At 32.8% G+C, this 15,271-nt stretch overlaps 1 protein-coding gene across 2 annotated transcripts; it reads right to left on the bottom strand.

Moving 5' to 3' along the window:
* Positions 1–728: 728 nt before the first annotated feature.
* RB195_021258 (uncharacterized protein) lies at positions 729–14,788 on the bottom strand (the record flags this gene model as incomplete). 2 transcript variants are annotated; one of them, XM_064207901.1, is made up of 13 exons in its annotated part: positions 729–924; positions 1,972–2,070; positions 2,150–2,215; positions 3,004–3,195; positions 3,985–4,082; positions 4,173–4,272; positions 4,865–4,962; positions 6,732–6,819; positions 6,908–6,995; positions 7,720–7,880; positions 8,163–8,278; positions 9,638–9,710; positions 14,754–14,788. In XM_064207901.1, the coding sequence occupies 13 exons, from the start codon at positions 14,786–14,788 to the stop codon at positions 729–731; spliced, it is 1,410 nt and encodes a 469-aa protein (XP_064063782.1). The 2 variants fall into 2 exon arrangements, with proteins under 2 accessions (XP_064063782.1, XP_064063783.1); XM_064207902.1 differs by lacking the exons at positions 9,638–9,710; positions 14,754–14,788 and having other exon boundaries at positions 8,163–8,272.
* Between the last annotated feature and the right edge of the window lie 483 nt (positions 14,789–15,271).

Raw genomic sequence — 15,271 nt, 5'->3', positions numbered from 1 at the left:
TACCGGATCCTTAACCATACATTTGAAACTCATCTCATTTTCACACTCCGAAAACGGTTTTCGTCAAGTTGGGACGCTCATTAGCTCCAGTCGAAGTGCTGAGACGAGTAACGGTCGCACCGTGCCACGTCGAGTGCAACTGCACGCGCAATGGGACCCCGCTTCAGGGCATTTCACCGCGACAGCAGGGTTCCTGGTCGCAAGTGATGAGATGAAAATAATGTAGCTCGAACTGAAGATGAGTCCCAAAGGATAGGGAGTATAATATGATCCCAACATTTCATGGATTCGAATCAAAAGTGGTCGTGGATTTAGTGAAACGCTATACATGATTCTCTCGTTCTGATTGGTTCCTTGCTCGATCCGTCTTTATAAGGATAAAATCCTAGCAGTTTATTGCCGAATAAAAATGGCATTAAATGAAAGGAAATCTGAATGATCAACATTGAAATGAGAGCAAGCAGATACAGGCATTCAGAGCGAAATCTAATTATTCTAAATAGTAGAATTTATCAATAACATAGTAAGGCATAAGAAAACCATTGAGAAATTTGGCATTAAAATTTATAATAAAGTTGTTAAAATGATAAAAATCTGTAGACTAGATTAAGCAGAAAAAAAACACACACAGAAGGTTAAATCAGATGAAAATGCAAAAATTAAAGGAGAAAGTTTGATCAATTCTTTTTTGTTTAAACCCGTTCTCTGAGAATGGAGTGGATAATACTTTACAGTAATGTTATATTATCTTTACGATCTTCTTTAGGTGATTGTAAAATGATACTTTGAGCTGTCGGCTTTTGAGAATAGAATCGTACGTGAAGACTTGCTCCTTGTGCCTTTTCATTCTTCGCCAATTTCACGGATCGTTTCAATGGCCTGTCCAGAACTGATTGTGAGCGCCACGTCTCATCCATGGATGATCTTAAAATTTCGCTAGTCATTCATTTTCGTTTATTTTCATTCAAAATTATTTTAAAGGGAATAAAGTACGAGTAGCTATAAAAATATTTTAACAGTACGAGAGAGGTCAACTGATTAGTAGATTAGCTTTCTTAATAGGATTCCTATGGGCGGGTGTAGCGCAGTCGGTAAGATGTTAAAGTGTGACTTGACGATCTGTCAATGGTTCGAAACCGGCCCAGAGCCAATCAAACCTTTCATCCCTCCAGGAGTCGAGAAATCGGTACCAGACTTTTCGGAGCGGATAAAAACACGGGTAACCAGGGAGGGTACACTCAGTCACGCCTTATTTCTGGAAGTAAATAACTAAATCAGTTGGACCCTTGGAGCTAAGGATTAGTTTTAGAGGATCTATGAAATGAAAGCTAAAATTACTAAAAGAAAAAAAAATGAGATAGAGCGTCCAGAAATAAGAGTATGGTTGAGTGCCTCCCTCTCCCTCCCCTCCCGAACTACATTTCCCTCAAAAAACACTAACTTGATACATCGGCTTGCCCTCCTAAGTAATTGTATAGGCTAGACACGTGTTCCTAAACTTACAACGATCCTGAATTGCGGTGAACACGTTGGTGCATCCCAAACGGATTGATTAACACCAGGCACGTATTATGTCTTCATCCTTTTAATGAAATTTCAATCCAGAATTCTAGTGTCCGTACTGTGTTTTTGAGGAGAGGAAATGAACCATATGTTAGTGCAATCTGAGTAAATGTGAGTTATTAGTGACACTGGAATATTTTTATTCACTGGTCATTCTCACTTCTTTATAGCATTTATTTTTTTATTTTATTATCATATAAAACCTGCTAACAGAAACGAGAGCGGGGAACCAAACATCCAAATATTTTTATTTCTTATTTTTCTATTCTTATTGTGCAGTCATATTTCCCAAGAAGAACAAAAAAAAACCTTTTTTTTTCAAAGGAAGAGAACAGGCTACTTTCTTAAAATTACTGGAATTTTTCTTGAATTGTTTAATGTGAGTTAATTAATCTCATAATTATTCACCTAATCCGTTCCTTGCCACCGTTCGCTTCATCCTTGCATGTAGATGGTGGTCGCTTTTCAAGCAGCCCTGTTTTGCTACGTTCATCCGATATTGGATGGCTGGAAGAATGTGTACTCATGGGGAAAAAATAAAATATCTTTATAACTTTAGGCGATGAAATTATGTTCTAATTATTACTTATTGCTGCTACAGTAAGTACTTCGCGATACATTCGGACGCGATCCGTCGAGTTCGTGTGTTGCCCTAAAAGCAATCTGGCGAGTACAAAGTATTAGGATATCTCATCTAGAATCCTAGAATCCGACCACAGTTAATAGGAAATAGATGAGTCTAGTGATGTTAATTATTTTCTCTGCATCTCTTGCCTACGGCTAAAAAGAGTGTTCCAGTGAAAAACAAAATGTAGGCAAGAGATAAAATCTGTGTATTTGTAAGATATTTTCAAAAAAATTTCAATTAGGTTAGTTAGTTCTGTTAGAACATTATAGGCACCATACCGAGAATTACACGATATTGGGATCTTTACGAAAAGATAGGATCAGGGATGTAGATCACGAGTCTTTACTTATTTTTTATTTACGAGTACGAAGGTGTTCACGCCCAACTTCCCCTAATTGTCCTGAATAACGGCAATGTCGATCAAATGTTCCTACGAGGCAACTAACAACGCATCACGTCACGTCGGCACGGAGGTGTCGCATAGGCGTACGCAAGCATACGCGCAGCGTCAGCCATAGAACGGACAGTCGATAGGCTACTGACGCTCTTTCTCCCCGTTATCCCGCTCGCTGTCGGACGCGGCGCGTATGCCTGCGTCTGCGTACGTGAAATGTTGTCAGGTTCCACGTAGTTACATTCGATCAACAAGGTCGTTTTCTATGTCATTTTCCAGGAAAATTATGAGGAATTGACCGTGGACCAACACATATACTCGTGAACTACACCTCAAACCCTACCTGCTTGTGGAGAAATTCTAAAATTGTCAGTTTCGTGGTGTACGACCTTTAAATGATATGGAAACAATGATATACCTGGCCGACCAGAAGAACAAGGATTTGAAGGCGATCCGGAAATTCTCTGCTCTGTATGCATATAGAAGTGGATTGAGGGCACAGTTCACATATGGGAATAAATGAATAATATTCACTACTATTCGTTCAAGTTGTGAGGTGATACGAACTCGAAAAATTGAAGAAAACAGATTGAACAGCCAGAATGGGGTCCTGAAAAGAAAAACAGTGCGTTTTTCAAGAAATCAATTCTCTTCGAGTCCTATTGTAGTTCCTATTTTTTACTATCTAATATGCACCAGTTGGAATTTTAGTAATTATAAAACCGATTCGAAATGAAGCGGTTCTAGAGCTGTTTACGAGAATGAGACAAAAATGTGATGTATTTTTGAACCCGTCGATATTTCTAGTCAGCTTACCTCAACTTCGCTTCAAAGATCCTGGGTATCTGTTCGAAAAATTCTCTTCCCTTTCGAAAAAAAAAAACAAAAAAAAAATCAGAAAAGAATAAAAAAACACTAAACAAAGGCTTAGCAAATAATTTCATTTCGTAGTTTAATTTTTGTATTTTTTAAGTTCATTTTTACAGAGATTTTTCAATTTTAAGAGAAAGATAATAGTATTATTAGAAAGAGTCAGATAAACTATCACAGAAGTATAATGATAGGATTGGTTCAAGATTTCTAAAAGTGTTACAATAATTACATGGATCGTGGTTTGTGGTAAAATCGAGGAATCTGGTGGTTTCGTTACGTTTTCAACCCCACCTCTGCTTTACTTATCCTGGAAATCTGTTCGAAAAATTCTGTACTTTTCCGGAAAAAAAAATTAAAAAAACCAAAGAAGAAAAAAAAACACTAAACAAAGACTCTGCAAATAATTTCATTTCATAATTTGATTTCTCTAATTTTTTTTTAAAATTTTATTTTTAATAGGATTTTTCAAATTTAAATGAAAGACAGTGGTTATATATATAGCAATGAAGGATCTATTTGTTCTTACCAACAAAGTAGATGGAAAAGTACCACCCGCTGAACGCTTCTTGTTACACGTTGATAAGGAGCCCGTGTTGTTGTGGAACGTTGTAGACGTCTTGAACCCTTGAAACAGTAAAAAAAAATTGAAAAAATGATGAGATAATGGAGAATTTTTTTTCTAAATAAAAAAAGCACACAAATTGTTTTGTTTACCTTTGCTGCTTCCCGTAGTTTACAGAAAACCTGGTAGTAACAGTAAAATATGACTAGTACTGGCAGTATGAATATTAGTATTGAACATGTGGTGATGTACCTTAAAACAAAAAAAAAAAACACTTGAAGACATTTTTATTGAAGTGGAGTCGAATTTCACTTGAATTTATTTTTATTACGATTATATCATCTCTTTCTAATTTTAGTGCATCCATCATGCTTTGATGTCGAACATTTATAAATGTTGTTGTTTTTTTCTTCGAAAAAAAAACTTCATTTAATAATTTTTTCTTATTCATTTATTCTTTTTTTTTCTTATTCCTTCTCTTCTTTCTTTTTCTTTCTTTTTAAGAATACAGTAGATAAGCGAACAGAAAAACGTCAAGAAATTTTAGTATATTCAAGGTGAGGTTGGTAAAAAAAAAAAAAAAAAAAGTATACATTTTTTTCTCAGCAAAAATTAAATTTGCATGGAACAGTGTTATTTTCGAACTATCACTATGATTTTTATAATTCTTTCTAATTTTGAATTCATAGTCAAAATCAGATTATTTTGCTTCTCTTGTTTTTTTTTTAAATCCATCGACTACCCAATCAATGTAATAGGTTTAAAACAGGTGAAAAATAAAATAATTCTCGCAATTTAACTGAATAGGAGCCAATATTTTTTTAAAAAAATTTCTGAAACCTACCACTGAGCTGCCGGTGTACTTGGCCAATGAACCAAGCAGAACGTTTTGTTCAGATATTCGCCATCGGTCGCATTTTTTGGCCGTACACCAAATGTGGCCTACAATTAGAATTATTCATAACACTTTCCTATGTTAACATCTTTTAAACGCTGCCTTTTTCTACATATATTGAAGGATTTTTTATCTGGATATTTTATTGCATACATTTACATTTTTATTTCTTTTCGTATAGATATTTTTCAATTTTTTCTTGAAATATTTTATATGAATTTTCTCTCCTCATAATTGTTCACCTGATTGGTCATCTAAATCCGGAAATTATTATAAATTGTGATTTAACAACGATGCAGGTGTTTTATAAGCGAGACAAAAATGTGTTAAAAAAAGGAAAAACAATTAGTTTCAGTCCAGTAGGGAGATTTTTGTTTCTCAAGCACAATTGGAAACAAATACCTATAGGAGCGAAAAAAAAATAAACAAACGAGATGGTGATTAGTGATGTTCAGGAAATTATGGTGTGGGAGAAATTGAGTGCAATTTTTTTTTAAAATCATTATTGACGACGAACACGTGTCCGAAAAGCGTGTGAGGCAAGGGTCGCAGAAATTAAAGCACTCTTTCTGCACATGATTATGATGAGAAACTAAAAGGAGTTTGTTTACGCTTTTATTTACATAAATACATGTATACTATGTACATATCCAGCATTTGCTCCTTTTTTTATCTTTCTGTAATTTCTCATTAATTTTGTTCTTAAAATTTTTTTTAGAAAAATTAATTAATTAATTATTAAAATAATTTCTTTAAAGAATGAATTAATTAGTTAATTATTAAAAAAATTTGTTTCTAAAGTTTCTTAAATTTGGAGGTCTTGTTCTTGGCATAATTTTGGAAATTAGCTAATAGTAATACTTTCTATTTCACAATTCAGTCTTCGAATTCCGAGAGAGAATTTCTCGGATTCCTCTCCTCGATGAATTTTAAAGAATTCACAGTTATGTCAGGTTTCGTAAGGTCAGAAACTACGAAAAACCTCGAGAAAAACCTGTACTTTTCTGGAAAATTTGAAAGCAATAACTGAAGTTGCTCAATACTGGTCTAGTTGTACATACCGACTTTATTTAAACATGGAGAAGTTTTCTGGATATGTAGAAAATGATAAAAAAAATTCTAATATATGATAATAGGAAGATAATAGGAAAATTCCCGAAAAAAAGAAGGAAAGTAGAAGTTTTTAAGAGAAATCTAGTGTTTGATTCGGATTTGTTACCCAGTTATTTAAAATTTCTCTAGATAAATAAATAATTATTAAATATGTATGCGTGTTCTTGCGAACTTCCGTTGTTTTTAGTTCCCATAATTGCAGACACGCATGCATCATCATACATTATTCATAAAAATAAATTTAATCATTTAAAAATCTGAAAAATGCATCAAATAAACTCCATGCAAAGTGATCTATGTGTCCCATCGTTTCTCTGTCACCTGTCACTGTCATTGTCAAGATGTGACGATGCCGCACTCATATCGCATCATATTTCAACAGTTGTTAACAAACACATAGAAAAGGTATCATAAGGCAATTTTTGTTTGTGTAATAAGACATAAATATTATATTTAATTGATCGATTATATTGATTGATTTAATTTAATGGGTTTCAAAAGTAAAAACGAGCGGATAAATTCAAAGTGGTAAAAGTTTGAAGAAAAAAGTGAAGTTTTAAGATTTTTACGACCATAACCAACCTTTGACAACAACAGGAAGCTATATGGAAAACAAAAATCATTTCGATCAACTCACGGTGATCACAAATAATCGATTTCACTACAGTATATATAAAATTATATTTTTTCAAAATATACTTACTTCTTTTGCATATAAATACAACGGAAGGCTGCATACAATTGCGATAACCCATGCTAACGTGCTGAGAATCATCGCTACACGATAATTTCTAAAAAAAATAAATAAATAAAAATAGTCGTGATATAGTTTTGTTTTAGCTTTTAAAAAAATGTTTATTTATACATATATTTATTAACCTGAATCGTGCACATGCATCCGTTTTACACATAGCTAAATATCGATCGGCAGCAAGTAGTACGACAAACAGGACCGAAGCATATTTTCCTGTAAAAAAAATCCACATTTTTATATTAATATTGTTATACCGAGGTAATAAAATTTTGTAAATAAAAAGGAAGAGTTCCTATGCAGTTATGATTTTATTAATTTTTATCTGGAACTGCAATATTGAAAGCGCCGGAGGGTAATTATGTTTTTTTGTCAAATCAAAACAAAATCATGAAGCCTTATTTTCAACCAACGATCTTTCCACTTTCCTTATCGTCACCAGTTAATTTCTTTTCTTTTTTCTTTTGAATTTTTAATTCCAAATCCGTATAGAAGTGTTTTTTTTAATCAAAATATTGAAATATATAAAATGCCCGTAATATATTACCCGTAACGTATGGATTATACATGCATAGAATTTTCCAGAAGAAATTAGAACTGATGCTACATGTCGGCTAAAGTGTTCATGTATTAGTGCAGAGTGCATATTTTCACTTTTGCAGAAAGTTGAGTCTCTCTCTCTCTCTCTCTTTCTGTCCTTGCATTCCGGACGATAACCACTGATTTTAAATTTATGAGCACATGCTGTGAACGAATTCATAAAGAACTTGTGAATCTCTCACAAAATCGCATAAAGTCGAAGCTGAATCTGTGAATTTTCACGTTTCAAACCAAATTTGCAGGAACAAAAGAAGATGAGAATGTGTTAGTTGGTGAACATTTCGTGCTAAAGCTGAACAGCGTAAAAATTCTTCCGGATTTTTTTCTTTTCTAAACTAACCTGTCGTCTCTGTGCCATGATAAAAATGACATAAAGCTGAGCCGAATGGCCAACTTTTAAGATTTAATGATGTCGCAGCAACAAGTGATAAATCGGTGAGGTAGATGAAATCGGCTAGGCACAATCCAACCATATAAACATTCGTTATCGAACGTAAATATCTGGAAATAAAAAGAATATTATTCGTTGTTTTTCTTTTCCTCCTCCGAGAAATGTAACACTACTAAAAATATTTTTGTTCTTCTAAAAAAATACTTTTGCCTTCAAAATGAAGAGTTTTTTTTTCAAAAGAAAAGTGGATTATATATCTTTTGAAAAATATAAAATATAATGTGAAATATTTCTCCTTAAAAGTGCACATTGTTAGTCGTCGCAAAATTCGATTTCAAATACGAATGACATCGAATGACTTCAACTAAAATTCCATTAAAATATTTACTTACTGTCTGGAAAGTATAAGAAAAATGACGAGTAAATTGAGAGATCCAAGGGCAACCAAAAGTAGATGAGTGACTGTAAGTGCAAGACGAAGATGTTGCGACGAATCCGACATTTCATGCTAAAAATATCCAGTAATTATCATTCGAGCACAGTGCTTTTCCTTGTCAGGGAAGCATTATACGAGAAAAACGAATAATTTTTAGAATATTGGAGAATTTTAATTGTTTTTTTTTCTTGATAGTAGTGATTAATGGGGAAAGAAAAAATGAAAGGACAGTTTGATCGTGTGAATAAGTGTTGAATATGTTTTAATTACAATGTGCACTATTTTTTGACTATTATCCTTACACAGAATAAAAAATACCATACGTATGAGTTATGGACAACATATCCAAGCAAAGATATATGTATTCTTCACTTACTACTATCCAACAAGGTAAAAACTAAAATAATTCGAATAACCGAAGGGTCAAAAAGAGAAATCGAGAGTTAATTTGTCACGATAATCCAACAGAAGGTTCGAGATGTGTGTAGAATTATGGTGAAATGTGATGTCATTAGAAATAGAAAAAAAAACGAATAATTAAATATAAATCCATTTGTGCATTCTATTTGAGTTGTTCTATGTATTTAATTAAGATAGAAGTGCTACAAAGTAAAAATTAAAATGTTCAATGTGATTTTTATCTATCCAAAAAAAAAAGATGAAATGGAAACACATGCGAAACAAGAAATTCACTTGAAGAGGGAAGATTTCACTTGTGAATGTTATTCTGACTACTGCTACTAGCCAGCTATTCATCTGGAATGACTGAAACCGTAGACAACAAAAAAAAAAGTTTGCATAAATGCAGACGAAAGTCATGAATTTTATAGTTATCATCAGACTTCTCTGTAAAAGTATCATTTCGGATTCGATGGACGGGAGTCTTTCAAGGATCAGAGAACGTGGACAAATGTGAAATGTGAACATATGTAAGATTGTTCTACAGATAATTATTAAAATGTTCAGTGAGGCAGTAGTTTTTTTTTTTCTGGAGCACTAACAAGAAAGTGAACATGTTCTCGACGGCTTTGTTGTAATATGCAGAAATCAGGTACATCACTAAAAGTATAGGTGTATTTACGTATGTAAAAGTTTAAAAATGATGTAAAATGATATATCGAGGTACAGTAGATCGTTCTCGAAGATGTCTCTATACGAAAACATACAGCATCATCATGAAAATATAATTCTGATTGCCAAAATTGTTTGCACACTACGCGTGAGATCAACGAAAATTGAGTCTACGAACAGTTTTCAAGTAAACGAATGAAATATTATATGAAATATAATGAGCTAATCGTAAGCTGGACAACGCATTAAATGCTTCAGGGCTCAAATATGCGAACGTTCAAGACATTCTTCAAGATCTGTGAATGGGATAAACAAGCACGGAAACACTGAAAAACATCCAAACGCTAAGCAGGCACTGACAAGCAGGTGCTGTTCGACAACTCGCACGCTCGACTTTCTACTTGGGCACAGGTTTGCTTTTTCGTCTCTGGAGCTGAAATTTCAAAAAAAAAATGACTTAACCTCAAACTTCAACGGCAACAATGTCTCTATATGTGTTCCTCACGCATATTTTCTGATCCTTTTTTTTTTCTTCCATGGAATCTGCGTGACATAGAACTATCAAACACAGAGCAGCAGCGAAAACACTATCTAACGCTTCATTACACATGGCCGTATTAGTTTGGTCGTTGTTCGCTAATTTTTAGACCTAAGGTTAAAGATGCGATTACACACGCAATTTTTTTTTTCGTGATCCACAGAATCAGATAAGAAATGATTTTTCCCGGAATCAAATTGCAATGAACCAATTTCAGTGCTGTAAGTATGATTGGTTAGAAAAAGAAAAAAAAAATTACTGTATTATGATGAAATTGTGCTTTAATAGCCAGCTCTTAATGTTAAGTGAAAAATTTCCTTCAAAAAGACTCCAAAAAATATCCGAAAACAACTGGTTTTGTGTTTTTGGTTACGCATACAATTAGTATTTACAAAATTATTGTTTATTTTTGGTAAAAAATGAATATCGGTGGATGCACCAATGTTTGAAGAAATTGCAATCAAAAGCTATGTATCCATTCTATGATTGTTTTTTGCAAACATATTATTTACTTACCCGCATATTAGATAATTTATATTGTCTGATTCCCTATAACTGTATCAGATATTTCAAATGTTCAAGGTAACCAAAGTATAAGGTAAAAAAAACTTCATAGTTGAGTAGAAAAACCGAATTTAATCGAGCTGATAATTCCGCAAAAAAACCTGAATAATTTTAAAAAAACCGATTCTCATAGCTTTAATACGGAAATAAATCCCTAAATAATGAAATGCTCTTTGATTTTATCTGACTTATCATAACATATCGTAACAAAAACTAAATAAAGTAAAGTAATAATGTAATAAAGTAAAGTAGTAAATAGCTAAACGGATACAAACGATATTTCGTGTAATTTTTTTTTGAGAGTCAGATTATATGGCTTGCTGTCTTTCCTACGATCTATGCACTATCATCCTTTATGAGGGAGAGATTAGTGAGGGAGATTTATGTATAATTGCCTCCATAAAAGAAGAAATTATTTATACCGTATAGCTAATGCAACAAACTACTCCATGTGTTGTTGTTTCTCCGCTTTTTAAGTCATATGGCTTCAAATAAAATACCAGAGAAGCAAAATTGAACACCTCTTCAATCACCGTTCACTAAGGATCCAATATCACTCCATTCCGCTCGCAATTGTCCGATTATGCACGTATTGTGCACGTGCACATCACGTTGAATATTTTAATGGAAGTTTTTAGAAGGAAAGAGGAAATACGCAAGCTAATGTCAGCCTCCTATTTAAAATCTATACAATAATTTTGCTGTGTAGAACAATAACAAGAAAAAAAAAAGAATTCCAATGATCTAGTGGAGAAATTAGCACGAAGTAGTTAGAGGAAGAAGAGGAGAGAAATTAGAGGAAGAATCTCTTTTTTTCCTAAGTGTAATCAAGCAATTTAACCTGAAATAATAGGAATCAACCAACGGAAAAGCGATTTTATGGGATTTTGGCGAACTTTGGATGTCGTTTCCGGAACTATTCCTTATACGATAAAGAAACTTATGAAAACTAATTCTCTCCATAACGTGGATGCTCTATTCATGAAGAAACCGGCAAATATGTACATAAGAGCAATATGAGAATGATGTGAGCAAATGGCCCTGGAAGAGCCTCTTATGAGGGGGAAATTTGGCAATGCGCTGCTGTTTTAGGATGATAGAACGAATATATCCCATGGAATGATAGTGAAAAAGAGGAAAAAATAAGAAATAAGAAATAAAAATTGAATGTAGGCTAGTTTGAAGACATAATATTATTAATAACCGCCATGAAAACGTGTTGAGATGTTGTTATTCGTTTGAAAATCGTCAACAGTCAACCATAAACAAAAGGAACAAAAAAAAAAGAGTCATAGAGCTTGTTAGAACGGGCAAAAACGTAAGCAAATCCAGATAAAATATGGAAATCTAATTTAGTACACTAATCTTCTTTCCATCAATTGTAATGGAGTAACAAGATGTACTTGAAGCAGAGCAGTAATCTGAGCACGAGCTCCTGCGTCTATCTATGCTAGACGTTATAATGAGTATTTACATTTATTACCAGTTTACTATTTATAAATAGTAGATGAAGCTAGTAATTTATTTCAAAAATAAGATGTCGCCTCGGTAACACTAAGGAGCCACCCCTACAATACTGAAGGTACATACACATAAAAAGTAAATATATAACTGTCAGAGTAAATACAAAATACAGATCAATTTGAAATACACTTTGAAATCGTTGGAGAGTATGGATTATATTTCAATTTATTTGTACTACTACATCAGTTTTCTGACGAAAAACAGTAAACAACAACATTTATACGAATCTTACATCTTTACCACGCTTTAAAAGAGATTCTACTGTACTTCGGTAATATTTAAGTAATATATTTTTTTGAGGAATTTCTAAACAATAAGCTAATTTAGGTAACACTAAGAGATCTATCATGCAAAAACGGGATCCAATTAAACAGAAAATTTAAGAAAATCGTGGAAGAATTGAAATCATCAACAGTGGTTTGAAGATCCTGGAAAAGAAGTCAGTTTTCTGAGCCTTGGATGGGGATAGGAATGCGTAATAAGGACTAAATTTACGAGAAATTGATGCAAAATTTCTTCATAGGGCAAGAGTATCATGACATAGATATAAATGAAAAGCAAAAAAAAAAGCTTTCTGGGGCAATCCACGGAATGAATTACTTGTGACATATAAAATATAACAAAACACCGTACATACTGGCTCAACTTCATTTTCTTTTAGTTTTCTAGGATCTGTAATTTGATACAAGAGCAAATTTGTAGTATTTTTGTAGTGTTCACTTTTTTTTCAAGAGCAAATGAAAATGATCCGCAACGAAATCGAACAAAATTGGCAGAAGATGATTTTTTCAAGCACACATTAAGGGAAACCTGATCCGGATTAACTAAGAAAATTGTTCAGGATGGGGAAAGGAAACAATCTGGATGACACGGTGCAGGATTCCACGTACGTCTGACTTGCTCAATTTGTTGCATCGAAAACGAATTACTGCTGCATTTCTTGGTGATTTGCTTTAAATGAGGAGTCCCACTTCAGTTTCGGGGACGGGAAGTGTAGTGTGGTGCAAGTTAGGAAATTTAGATTCCCTGAAAACTTCGTTACTTAAAGGCTCGAACCCTGCAAAATCTTTGGGAATTTTTCTATAGTTGAAGAAATTTGCAAAAAATGAACTCTTAGGTGATATTTTGGGTTTTTGTTGTCATTTTTGAAAAATACTTTTTAGAGTACAACAAAAGAGATGAATCGAATATCTGAAATATCCTGGAATACTACCTTTAACTGGTGAAACTGTAAATTTTCGTATAATTCTGAGCTTTTTTTCGAATTTATGAAGAAGATCCACGGCAAAAAAAGTATTCCTAGCTACAGAGTTTTCCTTGAATATTCTACTAAGCTTGTTTTTTTTCGAAAAGAAATCATGAATATACTAATACATGGTATCAGAAATTTAGCATAATCCGATGAAATTTTCTGGATTGCAGGCAAATATTTAGAAGATGACCTATGGCGCCTTTTTGGTTTTAAATTTGAAAATTTTTAAGGGAATATTTTTTAAAGAATACTTCACGGTATGTATGAAATTTTGACATATACTTTTACGTATACATAAAAACAGATGTAAAGGTGAAGTGAGTGGTACGGAAAACATTATCGATTAAAATGTTAAGTCCATTGTAGTGCGCTCATATCATGCATAGAGTAAAAGACTATTCATCGAAAACTGTGCCAATATATATCCACAGCAATTACTTACTGTTTAATACTTCCATGTTTACAGAAATATCCGAAAATTACTGGATCTCTTTGAACTTTTCACGTGCAAACATCCTTTCTTCATACATTACCGTATAGTGGTCATTATAAAGTTATTTATTTATTTTAAAAAATAATTTTTCTTCTTCAAGCACTATTTACTAAAGAACACTTTTTTCGCCAAAATGTTGAATTAATACACTCATTGATTGACAAATGATTCATAAAAGAAGAAGACATCGAGAAAGAATATTTTTGAAAATATGCCTGTGTACATTATTGGATGACGACATTTCCAGGAAATTTCAATCCATATATATGTGTATTTTTATCGGATAAAAGATCTCCCCACCCTATGCACTCTTGATATTGTGCATCGTTTCACATATATGAATAAGTTTTTTTTTCCCTACACTTCCCGAACACGAAGCATCAAAGAGAATTTCGATGATGGATTAGAGAGCAGTCGAAAAAGAGTGATGATTAAAAATTTAAAAATCAGATTTTTTTTTGATGAAAATGATATTTTTCTAAAAAATATATGCGAAGAACGATAGTCATTTTTGCAAAGAAGGATGATTAAAAAAAAGATCTTCAATTATTCTCTTTTGTTTTTTAAGTTGTAGGGTGAATATTTCGTCATCTTATTTATATGTTAATATGAAAATATCGATACATATGTTTGATACTATTATTTATTATTTATGCTATTTAATTACAGTTTAAAAATGTGTAATTCATTAGGAAAATAGCTGTTTTTCCAAATGAATTGTTTAGAATTTATTTTCGCACTCCAATCTTTACAGTTCATTCAGGGAGGTCCTCAGATCCCAGCGGAATTGGGACAGAAATGTATGCGAAAACCAAAGCGAAAAATTAACTATGTTAAAAATTTTTTTGTTAACAATTTTTATTCATAATCATTGTTTTCCTGCATCTTGGATAATTTAAAAAAAACAAAAGATATTAATTTTATAGTTCAAATCCGTATTATAAGTAGGAAATATACGGGAACAATCAAGTTGGATTTTTTCTACAAAAAATACTGCACCAATTTCGGTTGCTTCATTGTTGATTTTATTTGGATTTCGTGAGATTTAACAGCTGCAAATGATTCTGAAAAATCAATCCTGTTATTCTCTCATCCATTTCTTTACCTCACTAACGACGCAAAATTCTTGCAGCCACCCATTGCACTTTGAAGTAAATATTAGCTTTTGCACGAATAGAGATCCTGCAAAGTTCCTGCTTTCCACTTTTCCAGCAAGGATGAGCAAGATGTAAAATTTTACAGTAAGGTTTAAAACAAGGATTAGATGGTAGAATGTGGATTTCTGGATTTTGCAGTGAACATAATGTTCTCAGAATTCGTGAATGATCATCATAGGAATCTGACAAAAATTTTTCAGAAGCATTTGCCCTACGAGCGTACCACGTAAATCCTGAGCCGTCCCAATTATGTGGATTTGGTACCCCACTACTGTCTCTCTTTTTTTGAATCTGAGTTATTATTATTTTTTTGAAAAGGATCTGAAAGAAGAACTAAGAAAATGAGGATAAAATTGTAGGACATTTAGATCATACTGGAACAAAATATGCATAAAATATGTTCATTCGGGATTTTATGCAGTATAATCTACTCAGATTGGCTCAATAAGGAAGACACGACGACTAG

The sequence above is a fragment of the Necator americanus genome, chromosome X (genome assembly GCF_031761385.1).
Source record: "Necator americanus strain Aroian chromosome X, whole genome shotgun sequence".
Lineage (NCBI taxonomy): Eukaryota > Metazoa > Nematoda > Chromadorea > Rhabditida > Ancylostomatidae > Necator > Necator americanus.
Note: the sequence above shows the minus strand (reverse complement) of the source record. Positions and strands in the feature narration are given on the sequence as shown.